The 17,818-nt window shown below is 41.7% G+C and overlaps 1 protein-coding gene across 2 annotated transcripts in view; it reads right to left on the minus strand.

The window, feature by feature from the left end:
- ARHGEF28 (Rho guanine nucleotide exchange factor 28) overlaps nt 1–13,777 on the minus strand; it is an 84,549-nt gene extending 70,772 nt beyond the window's left edge. For both annotated transcript variants that reach the window (XM_034773881.1, XM_034773879.1), the window contains exons 1-2: nt 13,492–13,777; nt 854–984 (exon numbers count right to left, since the gene is read on the minus strand). In XM_034773881.1, coding sequence (XP_034629772.1) covers nt 854–984; nt 13,492–13,576 — 216 coding nt within the window. In that variant the 5' untranslated portion in view covers nt 13,577–13,777. The remainder of the gene's footprint in view (nt 1–853; nt 985–13,491) is intronic.
- Between the last annotated feature and the right edge of the window lie 4,041 nt (nt 13,778–17,818).

Genomic DNA, 17,818 nt, shown 5'->3' on the forward strand with positions numbered 1-17,818 from the left:
AATATTAATGATTAACCTGTTGAATTGGAGATAGTTCACCTCCCAATGACTTCATAAATATCTGCTTCAGTTAGCTTTGGTGAATGAAATAACCAAACAATCATTCATTTTCTGATATAGCTGTAAAACTAATCTGAAAAGTTTTCAAAATAAATCACTTTAAAAATGTATAGTGTGTACCTTCTAAAAATGAAACTTACAGCTATCTCTGAGTTGTGAAGAATATGTATTAAGTTTATAACCAACAAGAATGTACTTTTATGTAGAAATCAAGGATTAAATCGAGTCTTCCTGACTAGTGATTTAAATAATGATTTAAATCAATTTGATTTAAATCAAATCCTCCGTTTGTTTTTAGTGCAGTTACGTAACAAAAAAAATCTACCTTTGTAAGTTGCACTTTCACGATAAAGAGATTGCACTACAGTACTTGCATGAGGTGAATTGAAAAATACTGTTTCTTTTTATCATTTTTACAGTGCAAATATTTGTAATAAAATAATATAAAGTGAGCACTGTACATTTTGAATTCTGTGTTGTAACTGAAATTGATATATTTGAAAATGTAGAAAAACATCCAAAATATTGAATACATGTCAATTGGTATTCTATTGTTTAACGGTGCAACTAAAACTGCGATTAATCACAATTAATTTTTTTAATCACGATTAATTTTTTTGAGTTAATCGCATGAATGAACTGCGATTAATCGACAGTCCTAATAAACATAAACATAAATCACTGGAAGGCTCTACCGACTTACCCACATTTTACTAAAATTCAAATAATATATTTTACCGGGAGACATTAAACAGCAGTGTACTGAGAGCACAAAGATGCAAGATTATCTTACTTGATCCACTACCATGCAATTTGCATACACTTCATCACTTCCATTCAGCATGGTAGTAAGTGTGGCTGCAGCAAAGAAGGTAGGTGGATTTGGGGATTTCTTGAGGACATCAAGTGTAGAATGTCGTTGCTCTGGAATGAAATATGGGAAAATACAGAATTTATTTTTTCATACCACTTCCTTTTCTCTTCTCTATTCTGCCATAAAAATAGCTAAGCCTAGTCACTAAGCATCAAATTTTAAAGAGACTATTATTAGTTATGCCCAGAACTTTTAAGACTACATTTCTGCATTCATTCAAAAATCTGCATTTGTATGCAGAAGCTCTCTGCCAAAACTACCTGATTTCACAACATTTGTCAAAAGGAAATTAGTGAGCAACAAATACAGATGAGTGACATTTTTTGGCCAAAAACTTTTTTTTTCCTCCAAAAAATGAAGATTTAGCTTGACCAAAAAATTTTGTCAATTAAGCCAAACTGTTTCAGTCAAAAAAATAAAAATTTCCCCACAAGTGTTGAAACGTTTCATTTTGACACTTCCCAAATGAAACATTTTTATTTTTCAGGCATGCTTCACAAAGGGACTTACATGCCATTGATAAAATGGAAGAGGAAGTGGAGCCTAGTGGATAGGGCATTCACCGGGAGCAGGGACACCTGGTTTCTATTCCCTGCTTCAATTACAGTTTCAATAGGAGAAACAGAGAGACTCAGGCCAGAACAGCCAATAACCTGGTGGCTAGGGCATTCACTGGGGAATCAAATCCCTTCTTCAGAGCAGGGACTTAAACCTGGGTCTCCCATTTCCAAGGTGAGTGCCTTAGCCAATGGGTTATTAGGTAGAAGAAGGGCACCGCTACCCCCACCATCGCCTCTGTTTTGTGAATGGTTCCTAAGCCCCTTGGTGAATCTAGTCCTTCTGTTCAAAATTTCCTTTGCTTTTATTAAAAAACAGTAAGAATGCCCAAAATCAAAACAAAACATTTTGTTCAACCCAAAACAATTTTTTTTCAGAATTTTTGGCCAAAAATTCAGAAAAATGTTCAGTTTTGGGTTGATCCAAAATAATTTTTTTTTCAATTTCTCAAAATTGCAACAAGCCAAAAAATCAGTTACTTGCACAGCTCTAGCAACACATTAACGTTCAATAAACTGCAAATGAGAATAGTAGTAGCTATCTACCTAGCTACCCAAGCTATCTACCTAGCTATCCAAACATGGTATGACCATCTTAAATCCTACAATTTTCAGATTTTGCTTATAGTAAAAATTATTACCACCATTTTACAGATAGAGAAACCAGACTATAGCAGCAGCCATGCTGGAGCCTGGGGAAAGGATTTCTTCGCTGGTTCCACACAGACTCCGGTGTGCCGTCCAGCCAGATATACAGTGTACTACCTTTCAGGATTTTCCTTATGTAGGATAGTAACTTCCTTTTTACATTTTTGCAGAAGGACATTTAAAGGCAGTTTATAAATATCAGAGTAATGTGCTTTGTAATGAAATGACTGATGGCATTAATTACTGCATAGTTTCATTCATCTTTAAATACTCTATAGCGTCACACCTTTAGTGCTGTGGGTGCAATAGAAAGCCTTTCATTATTATTTTCATAACAATGAAATACAAATTGGAAGGACCTTGTACTCCAACCCAGCCTCCAAGACAAGATCCATATTTAGTTATCAGCATAATTCATTCATTGGTATAGGAATCTAGGTCTATGACAGATATTGTCCATGTCAACTTTAAACAAAAATGTGTATGTGCAAGAAGCATACTATGGAAGGTGATAAGTATGCAAAAAGCTGTGCAGAACTTAGCAATTTCTATTTCTGATCCATGGTTCAGAAAAAAAAAAACTGGGAAAAGTTTACGTACCACAAAAACATATTTACTGGTTTGTCAAACTACCATCTTTCCCACATGATTTTAGAAACCAGTATCTGGACAAGCTGCTTGAAGCAGAAAACAAGGATTCATGCCATTTAAAAACAAGGATTCCTAGCCCTTGGATAGGATTGGTTTCTATTTTCAAACTGCATTAGGATTCTGTTCCTGATATACGGTGACAGAATTTGAAAGGTGTACAAGGTGAGATAAGATTTTGGGATTGGGATGGAATTTATGTAACTATGGTATATTATATAAGGTCTGAACTTCTCGTGTCAAAAGACATTACACATTTACATTCAAACAATGCCTTCATTTTCTCAGATATTCTCTATCATTCTACCATGCTACTTTCAATATGGTAGAAAAAGATATCAATTATTTATTTGGCATATGGAATCCGGTTGAGCCAAGCCACAACGTTCTTATCCATGATATTCAAGGCACGAAGACCTCCAGGAAGTTGAGTCATTTTGGAGTCCTCAACAATGTGTCATGGTTTGTGGCTGCCCACACTGATATAGTGGACTATCTCTGAAACGCCACCAAAATTCTGCTGCAGCACAAATTCTATGTCCTGTACGAAACCAGTTCAGAAGGCTTCATTGCCTTTGCAGTAAATCAAACCCAGGTTGACGCTGAGTGGGGTCCAAGAGAAAATAATTATCTGTCACTTTCTCTGCAGACCATAAAGCTTGCCATCCATCCTCTACTGTAAATCCCTCACCCAGTAAACTTATCCACAACAGGCGCCGTGAGGGCAGAAGACCATGTGGTGCATTAAACAAGTTTTTAATTAATGGTAGATGTGGTACATCAAGCAATTTGGTCACAACCTTTGCTATGTTTTCCTCTCTGCAAACACTGGGCAGAGCAATATTGCAGACAACCAGTAACCATGGTACAGCAATACATTTAAGTGTGCCCGAAATAATACGCATGGTGGAATTTAGTTGTAAATTGATCATCTTTGTGTGAGACGAGTGAGCCCATACTGGAGTGCACTACTCTGCCACTGAATAACAGAGCGCCAAGGCTGAAGTGCGTAAAGTTTGGACATTGGCACCCCATGTCGTTCCGGCCAGTTTTCCGAGCTGGTTGTTGCGCGTTTTGACCTTAGTCGCTGTCTTTATAAGATTGTCACACTATGCGAGAGTTCTATCCAACGTGACGCCAAGATAGACTGGGTAGGAATCATGCTTTATTTGCTGACCATTGAGAACTACGTTCAGCTCTCTGCCCACTTGTGCATGATGCAAGTGGAAGACACTTTACACAGTCTTACTTCCACTTGCTAGCAAGGTGCCACCGATGACAATAATCGGCCATAACCACCATATTTGCATTCAGAACATTCTCAAGTATGTCAAAGGAGTGCAACTGAGTGCTGAGATATATACAAACTTGCGAGACCTGATATACGGTAGGTCATTTGAACAATGCTTATCAATAAAATGCAGTTAATAAGTGACCATTTCTCACCTGTTGTAATAAATCAGGACTTGGCCTGACAGTAAGACACTGCCAGTGAAGGCTGTGCATGTTTTTCTTTTGAAACTATAACAACTTCTTGATTTCATGATTAATTAATAAAAGGTTACTAAAAATACTGTACCTATGACACACATTTTTTACTTTAGTTTCTACCAAAATACCCACAGCTTTGGATGTTGCAGGATGCTGGTTCCATACCCTATTGTTTTATCCAAGAGAAAAACCTAGCTCAGCTATGGAAACATTTTCAGTGTGTTCTGCAGACACCTTGCTTTTCAAGCTGCTTATGAGGAGAGGGCTCATGCACAAATTCACCACTTAGCAGACCAATCTGCCTAATTAGATAGTACTAAATATTAATCAAGTTGGTAAATGTAGCCTCATCTCAGCAGCTGATTGCTGAATTTGAAAGCTATCAGAGAGCAACAATGCACAAAGTGCCAGCCAGTTCAGTTTTAGGCAGGATGGGCAGTCATGGACTTGAAAGGTGACATTCCAAAAAAATATGTAAAATCAGGAGTTCCCTATTGAAATCAACGGCAATACACTGATGTAAAACTGACTGAGAGATACATCAGGCTCTTTAATTTTTAAAAAGTATAAACATTTTCAGTAAAGACAGGTTTGACCCAAGTTTGTCTGGCATCAAAAACTATACAGCAATTTCCTCTCAGTTCTATGGACTACAACCTATTTCCTGCAAAGCACAGGAGGAGGAGGAAACCAATAAAGATTTGCGGATATAGGTGGAAAAACAAAGAAAACAATGCAATTGCCTCTGGAAGATGCTGTATGGCCCTCAAAGCGCACAGAGACATGAGATAAGATGTGACGGCAATGACTGGAAATTACACTGGTCAAGGTCTGGGACGTGCTTTATTTAATCCAGGACCAGTGCCAAAATAGCAATGCTAGACCAAGGAATAATGCCCATCCCCCACAATCAACAGAAGAGGGATCCTGAATGGACCACAGGTGATGTACACAGTGCCTGAGAGGAGAGGGGGAGCAGCGAATGGAGGAGCATGTGTGTGGCTGGAGTGGGGGAGGGGTTGCTCCACCCCAAACAGCCTCCTTCCCATTGGCAGGGGATGGGGTAACAGGCTAGCCAATCAGCTCTCTCCCAGACTTTTCAAAAGCCTCTTGCTTCTGCTACCTACCCAGTAGTCCCTTCTCCTTAGCTGCAGTGTAGCTGCTGCAGTTTTTAGGATGCTACAGGTCTGACCAATTGCCTGTTTTGGGATCAAGAAGGAATTTTTCCTGTTGAACCAAATTGACAAGAGGTCTGATGGGTTTTTTTCCCCACCTTCCTCAAAGCATCATAGTCAGGATACATCATCACAGTCAGGATACAGCATTCAAGACTTTAAAAGGTTCATATTAGGAAGGACTGCTTAGCTCATAGATTCATAGATTCTAGGACTGGAAGGGACCTCGAGAGGTCATCGAGTCCAGTCCCCTGCCCACATGGCAGGACCAAATACTGTCTAGACCATCCCTGATAGACATTTATCTAACCTACTCTTAAATATCTCCAGAGATGGAGATTCCACAACCTCCCTAGGCAATTTATTCCAGTGTTTAACCACCCTGACAGTTAGGAACTTTTTCCTAATGTCCAACCTAGACCTCCCTTGCTGCAGTTTAAACCCATTGCTTCTTGTTCTATCCTTAGAGGCTAAGGTGAACAAGTTTTCTCCCTCCTCCTTATGACACCCTTTTAAATACCTGAAAACTGCTATCATGTCCCCTCTCAGTCTTCTCTTTTCCAAACTAAACAAACCCAATTCTTTCAGCCTTCCTTCATAGGTCATGTTCTCAAGACCTTTAATCATTCTTGTTGCTCTTCTCTGGACCCTTTCCAATTTCTCCACATCTTTTTTAAAATGCGGTGCCCAGAACTGGACACAATACTCCAGCTGAGGCCTAACCAGAGCAGAGTAGAGCGGAAGAATGACTTCTTGTGTCTTGCTCACAACACACCTGTTAATACATCCCAGAATCATGTTTGCTTTTTTTGCAACAGCATCACACTGTTGACTCATATTTGGCTTGTGGTCCACTATAACCCCTAGATCCCTTTCTGCCGTACTCCTTCCTAGACAGTCTCTTCCCATTCTGTATGTGTGAAACTGATTTTTTCTTCCTAAGTGGAGCACTTTGCATTTGTCTTTGTTAAACTTCATCCTGTTTAACTCAGACCATTTCTCCACTCTTCATCTCTACTTGTAGGCAGTGTTCCAGTGCAGATAAGGCTAAAAGGGACCATTGCCAAGGGGTAAATGAGACCCAGAATTATGTCCTTTTACCTTTGGGAGAAAAAGTAGACCTGAAGTCTTTGCAGACTGAGGTCCTCCCTTTGGATCCTTTACTCCCCCTCCACTTGGAGGGATGGGATGTGGGGTGGACGTGGAGGGATGGAAAGGATTCAGAAGTGAACTAAATCCTAAGCATAGGCCAAGAGGTATTCTCTGGGTTATTGGTTATATGGTAGCAGCCCTGTAACTCATCAGGACGCAGTTAAATACCTGGTATGTGAGAATGGGGGGCGGGGCACATAACACCCCTCTCCATTGTTAAATCAAGTTGTGGTCTGAACCTTAAACCCCATCCCACGTGTCTGTCATTGGTTCACCTGCATGTCCTGATCAAATACAGGTTTCAGATCATTGTGAAATCTCATCTCTCACAACCCAGGAGGATTGAAACAAAAATCTTCTTGCCACCTGGAAATTGAAAATTCCAATTTTTAAATGGTGTACAATAAACTATTTGGTTTCTAGCCCTGACAGGTTTGTGGGATTTCAGACCACAAAACCACATCCTTTATATTACCGTTTTGCTTTTCCTTCCTGCTTGAATTCCAAAATGATATTCGTGACTGCCATCTTGAGAACTGTTGGAGCTATAAACCAATTCTTTATGCCTGACTAAAACCTGGAATCCCTGTTTTAAAACTGTATAAAGCATTGTTTTCTACAGAAGTTTGGCAGATATTTGGCAGTTAAAATCACATGGAAAATGTTGGTATTTGGCAAACCAGTAAATGGCAAGTGAATTTTTCAAGTGCTGGTTCTGAACCATGGATCAGAAAATAAAAATAACGAGCCCTGCACAGCTTCTTACATACTTATTACTTTCCACAATATGCTCCCCCTCTAGTACATATATATTTCGATTGCACTTGGCATGGGCAACACTCAGACAGTAGAGTGTATAGAGTTAATATACTGCTCTGAATAACAGTCTAGGTATCAGGCTTTTTTGAATCAATGTGCAAATCAGAGCCAATTCCTACTGAGATGGTTTACTCATGTAAGCAACAGTCCCCACTGCTGCAGTGCTGCAATCAAGTAACTGACCATGCTACAAGTTATGCATCCCAAGCCGAAGACAAATCCATGTTATATTTTTATTCATAGGGCACTTTTAATACCACATGCAGTACTGCATGATTTTACTACTATATAAGGGAGTAATAATCTGGTGCAGAAACCTCCAACAAAGAGCTGCTGTGAATACACATGGGCATATTAAGATATATAATTCTTTGGGATATTTTCAGCCACTAAATCTTTATTTATAGCATTTTATTAGTTAATAGGGGTAATGTGTTTTGCTGGTGATGCTTCAGTTGGTTTATTTTTAAAGCTGCAGTCTCTGAATAGTCCAATGGGCTTTTAACTAAAAATTAAACCTCAGTGGATTATTTGGGCTTTCCAATATAATGCAAGCCTGCAGCTCTTACAAAAGCAGAACCTCCCACTGATTTCATACGTGCATGAAAAGACTACTAAGTCAGTCTAACTTCATAACAGGAAAAGTATTTCAAGACTTTGCTGAACTCATGTGAGAGCACTAATAATTATACATTGACCGCGCTAGTAACTTATTTCCTCTGGAAAGGTCAGGTCATTTTTTTTAGACTGTCAAAACCATAGCAAGCATACATGTTACGCACCAAATTCCTGCAGTCCCACCGACTGCTTTCTGCCTGACATGCAATCAGTTACAATTCAAATACTGCACTTGATCCTCATGTCAGAGAAATCAATAGCAAAACTCTTATTGATTCCGATGGAAGTAACTTCTGGCCCATTATATTACAAATCGGCTGCCAATATTAACATGCTGAAAGCCCTTACTTAGGTCACTGAAAAATTAGAAATGCCAACTAAAAAAGTAGTTTCAACAAAAATACCTCAGTAATACCCATCTATCCTATCAGTTGCTATGATTGAAGACCCAAGATAAAATATCGTTAAAAGAAATGGGCCAAATTCGCAAAGCTGGTGCAAGGATGTGTAGAGTATAGTGAACCCTATGACAGATGGCATCAGCCTGTGATTGGCACCGTGGGTTCTACAGAATGGAGCTTTCATTGCCTCCAGTATGAATTCCGAAGGTGGAAGACTCTAAGAAGAGTCACACAACTGGTATCACTGTGGGTCATCCTACACACAAACACACTCCAACGCTGCCTGCTTTCAAGCTATGCAATTCTGTTGTAGTCCTCTTGCCCTGTAAATAACATTATGGCTTTTTTATGCGACCACAACCTGGTATCTCAGCACTGTTTCTGCCACCCCAGAGCTCCCCCCTCACCTTTAAGCCAACATACACTGGTGAAAACCCAGCAGTTGGTGTTTAGGGTGATGGTGAATATGCCCTAAAACGTTTATATGTCTGATAGACTGTTGTAAGGGGTTGTGATTTATTTACCCAGAAAAATCTGACAGATTCAAAACCTAGAGGTCATTAAGGCCCTCACTTTTTAATGCAATTTTCAAGCAGGGCTGGCTGCGTTGCTCTAAGTGACAAATCTCAGTACTATTACGCCATGTTCTGTAGCAAGACAATAGGCAAAGTTAGTATATAAAAAAGCATGCCTGTCTCTATTAAACAGAGATGTTGCAGCCATATCGTTAACAGGATATTAGAGAGACAAGGCGGGTGAGGTAATATCTTGTCTCCCTCACCTACAGAAGTTGGGCCAATAAAAGATATTAACTCACCCACCTTTTCTCTCTATTAACAGAGTATGTAGATCAACATCATTGACATGGTAAATGAAGATTTAAATGACAGCAAAGAACGTTATTGTTATTTAGATCCAAAAGCAAAAAAAAAAAAAAAATGTTGCTGGATGAGAGAAATAATAATGCCCAAAAGTTAAAAAAGTGTTAGTTGGAAACACAGTGCATCATCTAACTTTATTCTCCATCATGTTAAGTTGTCATCCTACCTGAGAATCGCACATTTCAGCAAGCAGGGACGCTAACAAAAATATGTTCATTTTTAACAACAGAGCTTCAAAATAGTATTAATTTCAAATATGTTTTGTGTTGGCACAAGAAATCATATAGCCTTGAATGACCTACTTTACAGAATGGTGAGTACATAACAACACTGAAGATTTTTTTCCACTCAAGTCAAAGCTCATGTCAAGAAGTTTTAAAAGAGCATGCGTAGTGAGAGAGAACTGAAATACATCAATGTGCCCAGACTGGGAGCCAGGAAAAAAAATGACTAATTCCTTTCTCTGGATACAATAAATAGCTTTCAGACAGCTCACCAGAATTACCTCCAGCAATCTGAATATGGATTAATGTATAACTTGAGGTATTACAACTATGGAACAAGGAAGGAAAAATCAGACAATTAAACACATTGGTCAACCTTTTCAAACCTGGGTGCTTAAGCATTTCAATCCAGATTTGGACCCAGATTTCCAATAGTACTCAGCTCCCCAAATGAAGTGAGATTTTTCAAAGGAGCTCAGCTCCCACACTGGCACCCAAATGAAGTGGTCAGCTCTTGAAAATCTGTCCCTCACACCCTAATTCAGCAAGGTGCTTATGCTTCTGTCTAACTTTAAGCACATGAGGAGTCTAAGGGGCCAGACTGACTTCAATGCAACTATTTGCCTGCTTAAAGTTAGACATGTGCTTAAGGAGCTTGCAAAGTAGGGGCCTCAGTGACTAACTTTAGGCACCCATGGGCAGGGCCGGCTCTATGCACCAGCAAAGCAAGCAGGTGCTTGGAGCAGCACATTTGCAGGGGCGGCATTCGGGCCATCCTTTTTTGTTTGTTTGGGGGCCAGCCCTGCGGGCGCTCACCCAGGTAGACGCTGTCCCGGCCCCCAAGCTGACACCGAAGTCCAGGTGGAAGAGCTGCAGAGGGTGGCCAAAGCTGGCCCCGAAACTCGGGTCCAGCAGTGTGTTGTGCGCGGGAGGCGCCCTGGGGCCACTGTGGTTCGTGCTGCCGGGCCTGGGTGGGCCATCTGGCAGGCTTCGACACCTGAAGCATGGGACACTTGGGCTGGAGGCCGCCAAGGGGCTGCGGCAGGGCGGCCAGGAGCAGCAGCGGGGCTATAGAGGGTGCCCGGGGCAGGGCCCACGTCCCACTCTCCAGGGCTTCGTTCCCCGCCGGCCACTCTCTCTGAGGCTGCCCTGCCCCAGCTCCTCAGCCTCCTGCCGGGGCGGTCCCCCAGCTCTGCCCTCCCAATTCCCGGCCGGTCCTGTAGGCAGGAATCCCGGCTGGAGGGACCGTGGGCCGAGGCGCGGCCTGGGAGCCTCGTTGCTTATCCCGACCCTGCCAGTGCCAGACCGGCTGGAGGTGAGGGGGGAGCGGGCGGAGTCAGGACCCCCTGGGTGCTGGGAAGGAGTTGGGTGGATGCAGCCTCCGCCCCTGCTAGTGTCATGAGCGGGATGCTGATGACCCGCCCTGGGAGCAAGTCACCAGTGACCCAGGGCTGGGGCAGCAGGAGGGTGCAGGTGGGGGGAGGGGAGCCCAGGGCTGGGGCAGCAGGGGGTGCAGGTGTGGGGGGGTGAGAGCCCAAGGCTGGGGCAGCAGAGGGGTGCGGGTGGGGGGGGAGGGCATTGGTGGGGAGCAGCCAAAAATTTTTTTGCTTGGGGCGGCAAAAAACCTAGAGCCAGCCCTGCCCATGGGTGAAAATCTTGATCATAATTTTCAACATGCTTATTTCATGAGAGACATGTAGTTCAGCAGGGTTGAGCTTGGAAAATAAGCAGAACCAAATTTACGTAACTTGTTCAGGGCAATTTCCTATTACTAAAACGAGTTAGCTGTAAAGTAGCTGTAGCACACTTGAGAGGCCTCAGCGGTTCCTACTACTGATGTCTCACCATGCCTGCTGTGTGCCTATGATTTATGGTTTGCTGGTTGTGGTAGCAGCAATTAGTAATTCTCTTTAACTCATATCGGCCAGAAGAAAAATTGCTGAAAGTGTATCTGATCACACTAAGCTGTCTGTAGGAAAGCATGGGTTGTTGTTGTTTTTTGATATTTTGTATCCCTTATAAATCACCACAAAGCCAGATGGAAACTATCTTCAAGTTACAGAATGATGTCTCTGTAATTTCCAGAAAAAATGTCCACAGCTTTAATTCCAACCATTTGTGTTTCTGTTTACTTTGTTATTCAATGTAAGAGGAATTAACACATTGTGCAAGAGGGGAAGCGCAAGGCTCTTTGTACCACTTAAGCTCCATAAACACATAAGGATTGAGGGAGGCACTATTGGGATTGCAGGTGGGCAGGGATGTCAGCACACCACCTATGTACCAAGGAAAGGGTCTCTGTACTGGAACCACTTGGTTTGGCCTAGGAGGACACAATGGAGGCTGACCAGAGGTGAATAGGGAGGAGACATGAACCAGTAGCCTTCTGTAGAAGTGGCCTGTCCTGGTTTGGATTTCCCTTCCCCAATCTCCCTGAGTACTTGGCATTTATGTAGGTGGAATACATTTCACACTATAAAGTAGTGTATTCTTGCTATAGCAACCTCCACAGATATGACCTAGTCTGCATTTGATAGACAGATGTACTGGTATACTATTAACATTAATGAGATAAAAAACACCTATGGAGGAGAGAAGATAGTTATAACATATATAACATCACAGGTGTATCCAGTGCTGTGCAGCAGGTAAAATGTGATGCATAAATACAGCAACAGAATCCCAAACATTTTACTGTCTGATGGCAAAAGTTGATAAAATACAGAACGATTATAAAACCATGATAGAGTGTGGGCTTACAGCTTGACACTTCATAGATAAAGTGTGTCTTCATGAGCTATTGAACAGAGACTATACCTCCATGATACTTCAAAAACTCATTTCACCTTCTTGACAGAATTCATACATACCTACACATGACAAAAACCTACATTCTTGGAAAGGAATAAAAGTAGCAAACTAAAAAGGCTTCTCCTCCCCTCCCCCCACCCATTTAAATGTTCATTTTATAAACATTTTTGAGCTCTAAACAAACTTGGGGCCAGATTCTCAGCTGGTGTACTTCAGCCTAGTTCCACTGATTTTAATTAAGCTAAACTGATTCACAGCAGCTGAGGTTGTGGACCTTATTTTTCTTGTTTATTTTTTCTTTCCTAAAAAACTGAAAAACAACTTCATGAAAGGAAAGGATAAAGATTACACGTTTCCCTTTGGTGTAATCATTTTTACTGTTTCTCACAGAATGAAGTAAAAGTTAGCTATCCCCAGTAAAATTTTCAATGATAACCTTCTGTGTTATAAAGCTACTACCTGCCAACTACAATTTCTTTTTAGGAAATTATGCTCTCTACACCACCACCTTGCTACAATGATATTCATAACACTTATCTCCCAAAGCCTTCTCTGCAAAGAGGAAAGAGGATATCTAATTAAACAAGGATTCATGCAAGTCAAAGCAAAGATGACCTGTCATCTATTATTCTATGGACAGAAAAGGATTTTCCTCCGTCCTCTGATTTTTGCCTATAACTAAATATTTCCCTACTAGCTGTTAACCACTGCTACACAGTTAAGTTACAAATCACCTCTAAAATCAAAACAGGACTTTACGCAGGTCTTATATGTACAGAGAATCTGCTTATAACAGTTGTTGCAGTACTGTTTTGTAAATCTTTAGTATGTCAGAACAGCTCAGAGTCAAAGAACTCTTGTAACCCGAAGAAAAATTCACTGTGCATATAAGGAAATATAAACAAGACAGAAAATCACAGTGTGTAATTTGGATAAAACTCTTTTTTCTTACTAAACAAACTGAGTGTCTCTGATTTCAAAAAGACAAGTTACATTGAGGGTGAAAAAAAGCTAGAAAATCTGTTCATTCCAGAAGGCTTTTTACATCTACTTGCACATGATCAGCAAGAAGACAATGAAAAGGAGGTAGAACTATTAAGGAACGGGTTTAAAAGAAGACAACTTTTTCTACCTTGCTTGGTTCCCCTTCTTCGAATCCTCATTTTAGGTAAGGAAGGCCAAGAATAATTAAAAGGTGAATCGGAATCTGAGTCCATTCTTTTTACAAAATAAACAGATCAGACAGCAGATACTCAAAGCTGCACTTAGTTGTATTCAAAAGCAAGTCAAGTCTAAGAGTGATGTAAAATAAAGGAATGGACAAGGCAGGATCAAATTGCCTTCTAAACGCAGGGGAGGGAGAAGCTGTAAATGTTTGCTCTCTTCAGGCGTCCAGGCATGGAGACAGATCAGGCTGTAAATATGAAGGCAGACCCAAGGAGGTTAAAATATGAGAACTCAGAGTAGTGCTGCCACATCATGGTCCACAGCTATTTGAAAGGTCATTGTGTGCCAATGAATCATTAACCCACCTTTTCATTTTGATGTAAATGAAAACAATAGGAGTTAAGTTTGGAATGAGAAAATGTGTCTCAAAAGTAAACAACCCTACTACAATACATTTTTTAAAAAAATGCAAAACCTTGTTTCTGTGTTATAATTTTTAATAAAGGGATTGCATGTAAAGCTATGCTAAAAGTTGGAGCTTTAGAAGCAGAAGATTAAGAAATCTAGAGAAGTAAGCTAATAACATTAAGTAATCAATCTGGGGAGTATATATTTCTCCAGAGCAATAGTTCCCCATCAGTCTCAGCAGACCTTCAGATCTTGCAGCTGAAAAAAAAACACCAATAACCCACTCAATAGGCTGCAGCTCCCATCTTTCCAAATCTAAACGAGCTAGAAGCCTAAATGTTATAAAGGAAGATTATACAGACATTAGGGGAGCTCTCTTTCCAATAATATTTAGTCTGAATAGCATTTTCTCCTTCGTACTGTCACCAAGTTAGACAATGAATCATAAGGATTTTGTAAGGCTGGCACCTTTACAGCACTGGTCTAACCTCATAGCAATGCACAATAGAGCTAGTGACTAATTTACAACAAATCCTCCATTCTTATACAGTCTCCCTGAACAACTCGTAGGCAATTAGTATTCAGCAGGAACTCATTATCCCCTCCTCCCCCAACATCTTTACACTACACAAACAACATTTTATAAACAGGCTCAAATGTGGCTGTACAAGAGCCAACACAAAAATGACATGTCCACTGTTTGCTAACTGAACTCCATTAAACATTTCTTTTAGTTACCCCACAATGTATGTGTTCTTGTATTCCACATAAAGGAGAAGAGTGAATATGTGATGCAGTTTAAATGTCAGGTTTGGAAGATGATGACATTTGAGCTTGTTAACATTCCTCACTTCACTTCAATTATTTTTCGGACTGCTGAGGTCTGCAGGACTACTTCTGTATTATGTTTCAAGTGACTCCCCAATCTACATTTTTGTAGTAGATAATGATACATTTGTTGGAAGAAAATAATTCAATTGAAAAGCAATTCACAAGTGCGATTATACAAACATCTATCAAATTTTCATGGATGAAAATAGCAACAGCATACAAGCACTAAATAAAGTGCTTGATTTATGCAAAATGTAATTTAGTGGGTCATCATTCTTTCTTTGCCTTAACTAAATTTCTGATTACTTTTATTAGGCCAGAGAAGAACACTTTCCTCAAAGGCGACAAGTGTTGGATTTTTACTTTAATATTAAATACCACTACACACATTTTGTTTGAATCATATGTATTATTAATTACTCCAGTGAATTAGAACAGGCCGTGGATGACCTCAGAAGGGTTACTCTGATTTAAATGGATGGTGCAGGCATCCGTTTTGGAATACCTAGACCTCCTGGAATGGCAGGTTCATATTGCATTGATAAATCCCATAGATATACAAGAACATGGGAACTGCCATAGCATTTCACCAGGGATCCATCTAGGGTACTATCCTGTCCCCAACAGTGGCCACTACCAGTTCCTTCAGAAATAGGGAGAAGAAACCACAAAATGGACATTTATGTGCTCATTAGTCCACAGAAAACATTTTTTTTTCCTAACCACAGGCAGTTAGTGGTTGGCTTTTGCCCAGAAGCAAGAGAATTCACTCCTTATATATAATTATCCAGTCTCATGTAACTGTGGAAGTTCTCATTATCCATACAAATATATAACCCTTGACCTCAGTGATCATAGAACATCAGGGTTGGAAGGGACCTCAGGAGATCATCTAGTCCAACCCTCTGCTCAAAGCAGGACCAATCCCCAGACAGATTTTTGCCCCAGATCCGTAGGTGGCTCCCTCAAGGATTGAACTTGCAACCCTGGGTTTAGCAGGCCAATGCTCAAACCACAGAGCTATCCCTCCCCCCAATACCCAGTGGCAGTGAGTTTCATGGGTGAAATGCAGATTAATGGGCACCAGGGGAAGTATTTCCTTTCATCAGTTTTAAATTTGTTTCCTTTCAATTTCACCAAATGTCCCTTTGTTCTTTCTATGATAAAGGGTAAATAACGAGAGGGCTTGATTTCCCTTCTTTACGCCATTCATTATTTTGCATACTTCTATAATGTCTCATTGTTCATTTTCTCTCCAAATTAAAGTCTTCACATTTTTAGTCTATACTATTATAAAAGGCCATGCATTTATTTGTTTTTATCAGCCTCCTCTGAACTCCTTCTACTCTGCTATGTTTCTTCTGAGAATGGGTGACTGGCACCCAGAGGTGAAAGTAAGCCAGTATAGTCTGGTACGGCATACTGGCAAGAGCCAGTATGCCATACCGGACCGGCTTCCCCAAGCAGCAATTTAAAGGGCCAGGGGCTCCCGGCAGTGGCTGGAGCCCCAGGCCCTTTAAATTGCCGCCAGAGCCCCACTGACGGAGCCCCTGGGGTAGCCGAAGCCCCGGGCTCTTTAAATCACCACCTGAGCCCCACTGCCAGAGCCCTGGAGTAGCGACGGCGGGGCTCCAGTGGTGATTTAAAGGGCCAGGGCTCCCAGCCACCGCTACCACAGCGGAGCCCCTGGCCCTTTAAATCTCCACCAGAGCCCCAAGCCCCAGGGTAGCGGCAGCAGCCGGGAGCCCCCAAGGCTCTTTTGGAGATTTAAAGGGCTGGGGTCTCTGCTGTGGTTGCGGCGGCCGGGAGCCCCTGGCCCTTTAAATCACTGCCTGGGGAAGCCGGCCACCGCCGCTATCCCGAGGGCTCTGGCAGCAGGGCTCGGGCGGCGATTTAAAGGGCCTGGGGCTCCGCTGCAGTAGCGGCGGCCGGAGTCCTGGGCCCTTTAAATGGCCCCTGAGCCCCAGGGCTCCCAGCCTCCTCCGCAGCTGGTAGCTCGGGGGTGATTTAAAGAGCCTGGGGCCAGGGCCGGCTCCAGCATTTCTGCCGCCCCAAGAAAAAAAAAAAAAGCCGCGATCGGCGGCAGCTGTTCAGTGGCAGGTCCTTCGCTCCCAGAGGGAGTGAGGGACCTGCCGCCCCCGAATTGCCGCAGGTGCCGCCCCTCTCCCTTGGCCGCCCCAAGCACCTGCTTGTTAAGCTGGTGCCTGGAGCCAGCCCTGCCTGGGGCTCCTAGCTGCCACTACCGCAGCCAGAGCCCCGGGCCCTTTAAATCTCGATTTAAAGGGCCCGGGGCTCTAAAGGCCCTGCCTTTTCTGGTTGAGGCCATGCCCCTTCCGGTTGAGGCCCCTGCCCCGCTGGCTCAGGACTCCGGCATACCGGTAAGTCCTTAAGTTACTTTCAGTCCTGCTGGCACCAAACACAACTGTCAAAGTGAGGGCATACAATTGATATATTTAACAGCATTAAATTACTACATGTTTCATGCTCACATTTTGTTTATTTTTCTGCACACTGAATAGATGTTTCCACCAAGCTGTTCACAGTGAAACCCAGATCTTTGTCCTAAATCATTAGAGCTAATTTAAAACACAGGAATGTGTATGAGTAGTTCAAATCATTCCTTTCAATGTGCTTTAATTACCTTGCATTTGCCAGCATTGATTTTCCTCTGCCATCCCAATGCCCATTCACCTAGTTTTGTTAGGTATCTTTGAAGTTCCTCACAGTCTTCTCTAGTCTTCACTAAGATAAATACTTTTGTGTCATCTATAAATTTTACTTCCTCTTGTTCACCTCCTTCTCAGGATCATTTATAAATATATGACAAGTACTAATTTCTTAAAGTTTCAAATTCTTACATGATACAAATATTCTTTGCAGACATTACAGCCTATTGTCTATTGTTTGAATAGTCTCTAAACTTGCAGTAATAGGGGAAGGAAGTTCAGGAATGTAACCAGTCTTCTTAGCTTACACATGGTGTACTAAAGTCACCAATGGCATTTTTAGAAGCAGCTGTTTTATCTACAATGCCAATTCTCAAACTTCAGGGG

Source organism: Trachemys scripta, chromosome 6, assembly GCF_013100865.1.
Source record: "Trachemys scripta elegans isolate TJP31775 chromosome 6, CAS_Tse_1.0, whole genome shotgun sequence".
NCBI classification, from domain to species: domain Eukaryota; kingdom Metazoa; phylum Chordata; order Testudines; family Emydidae; genus Trachemys; species Trachemys scripta.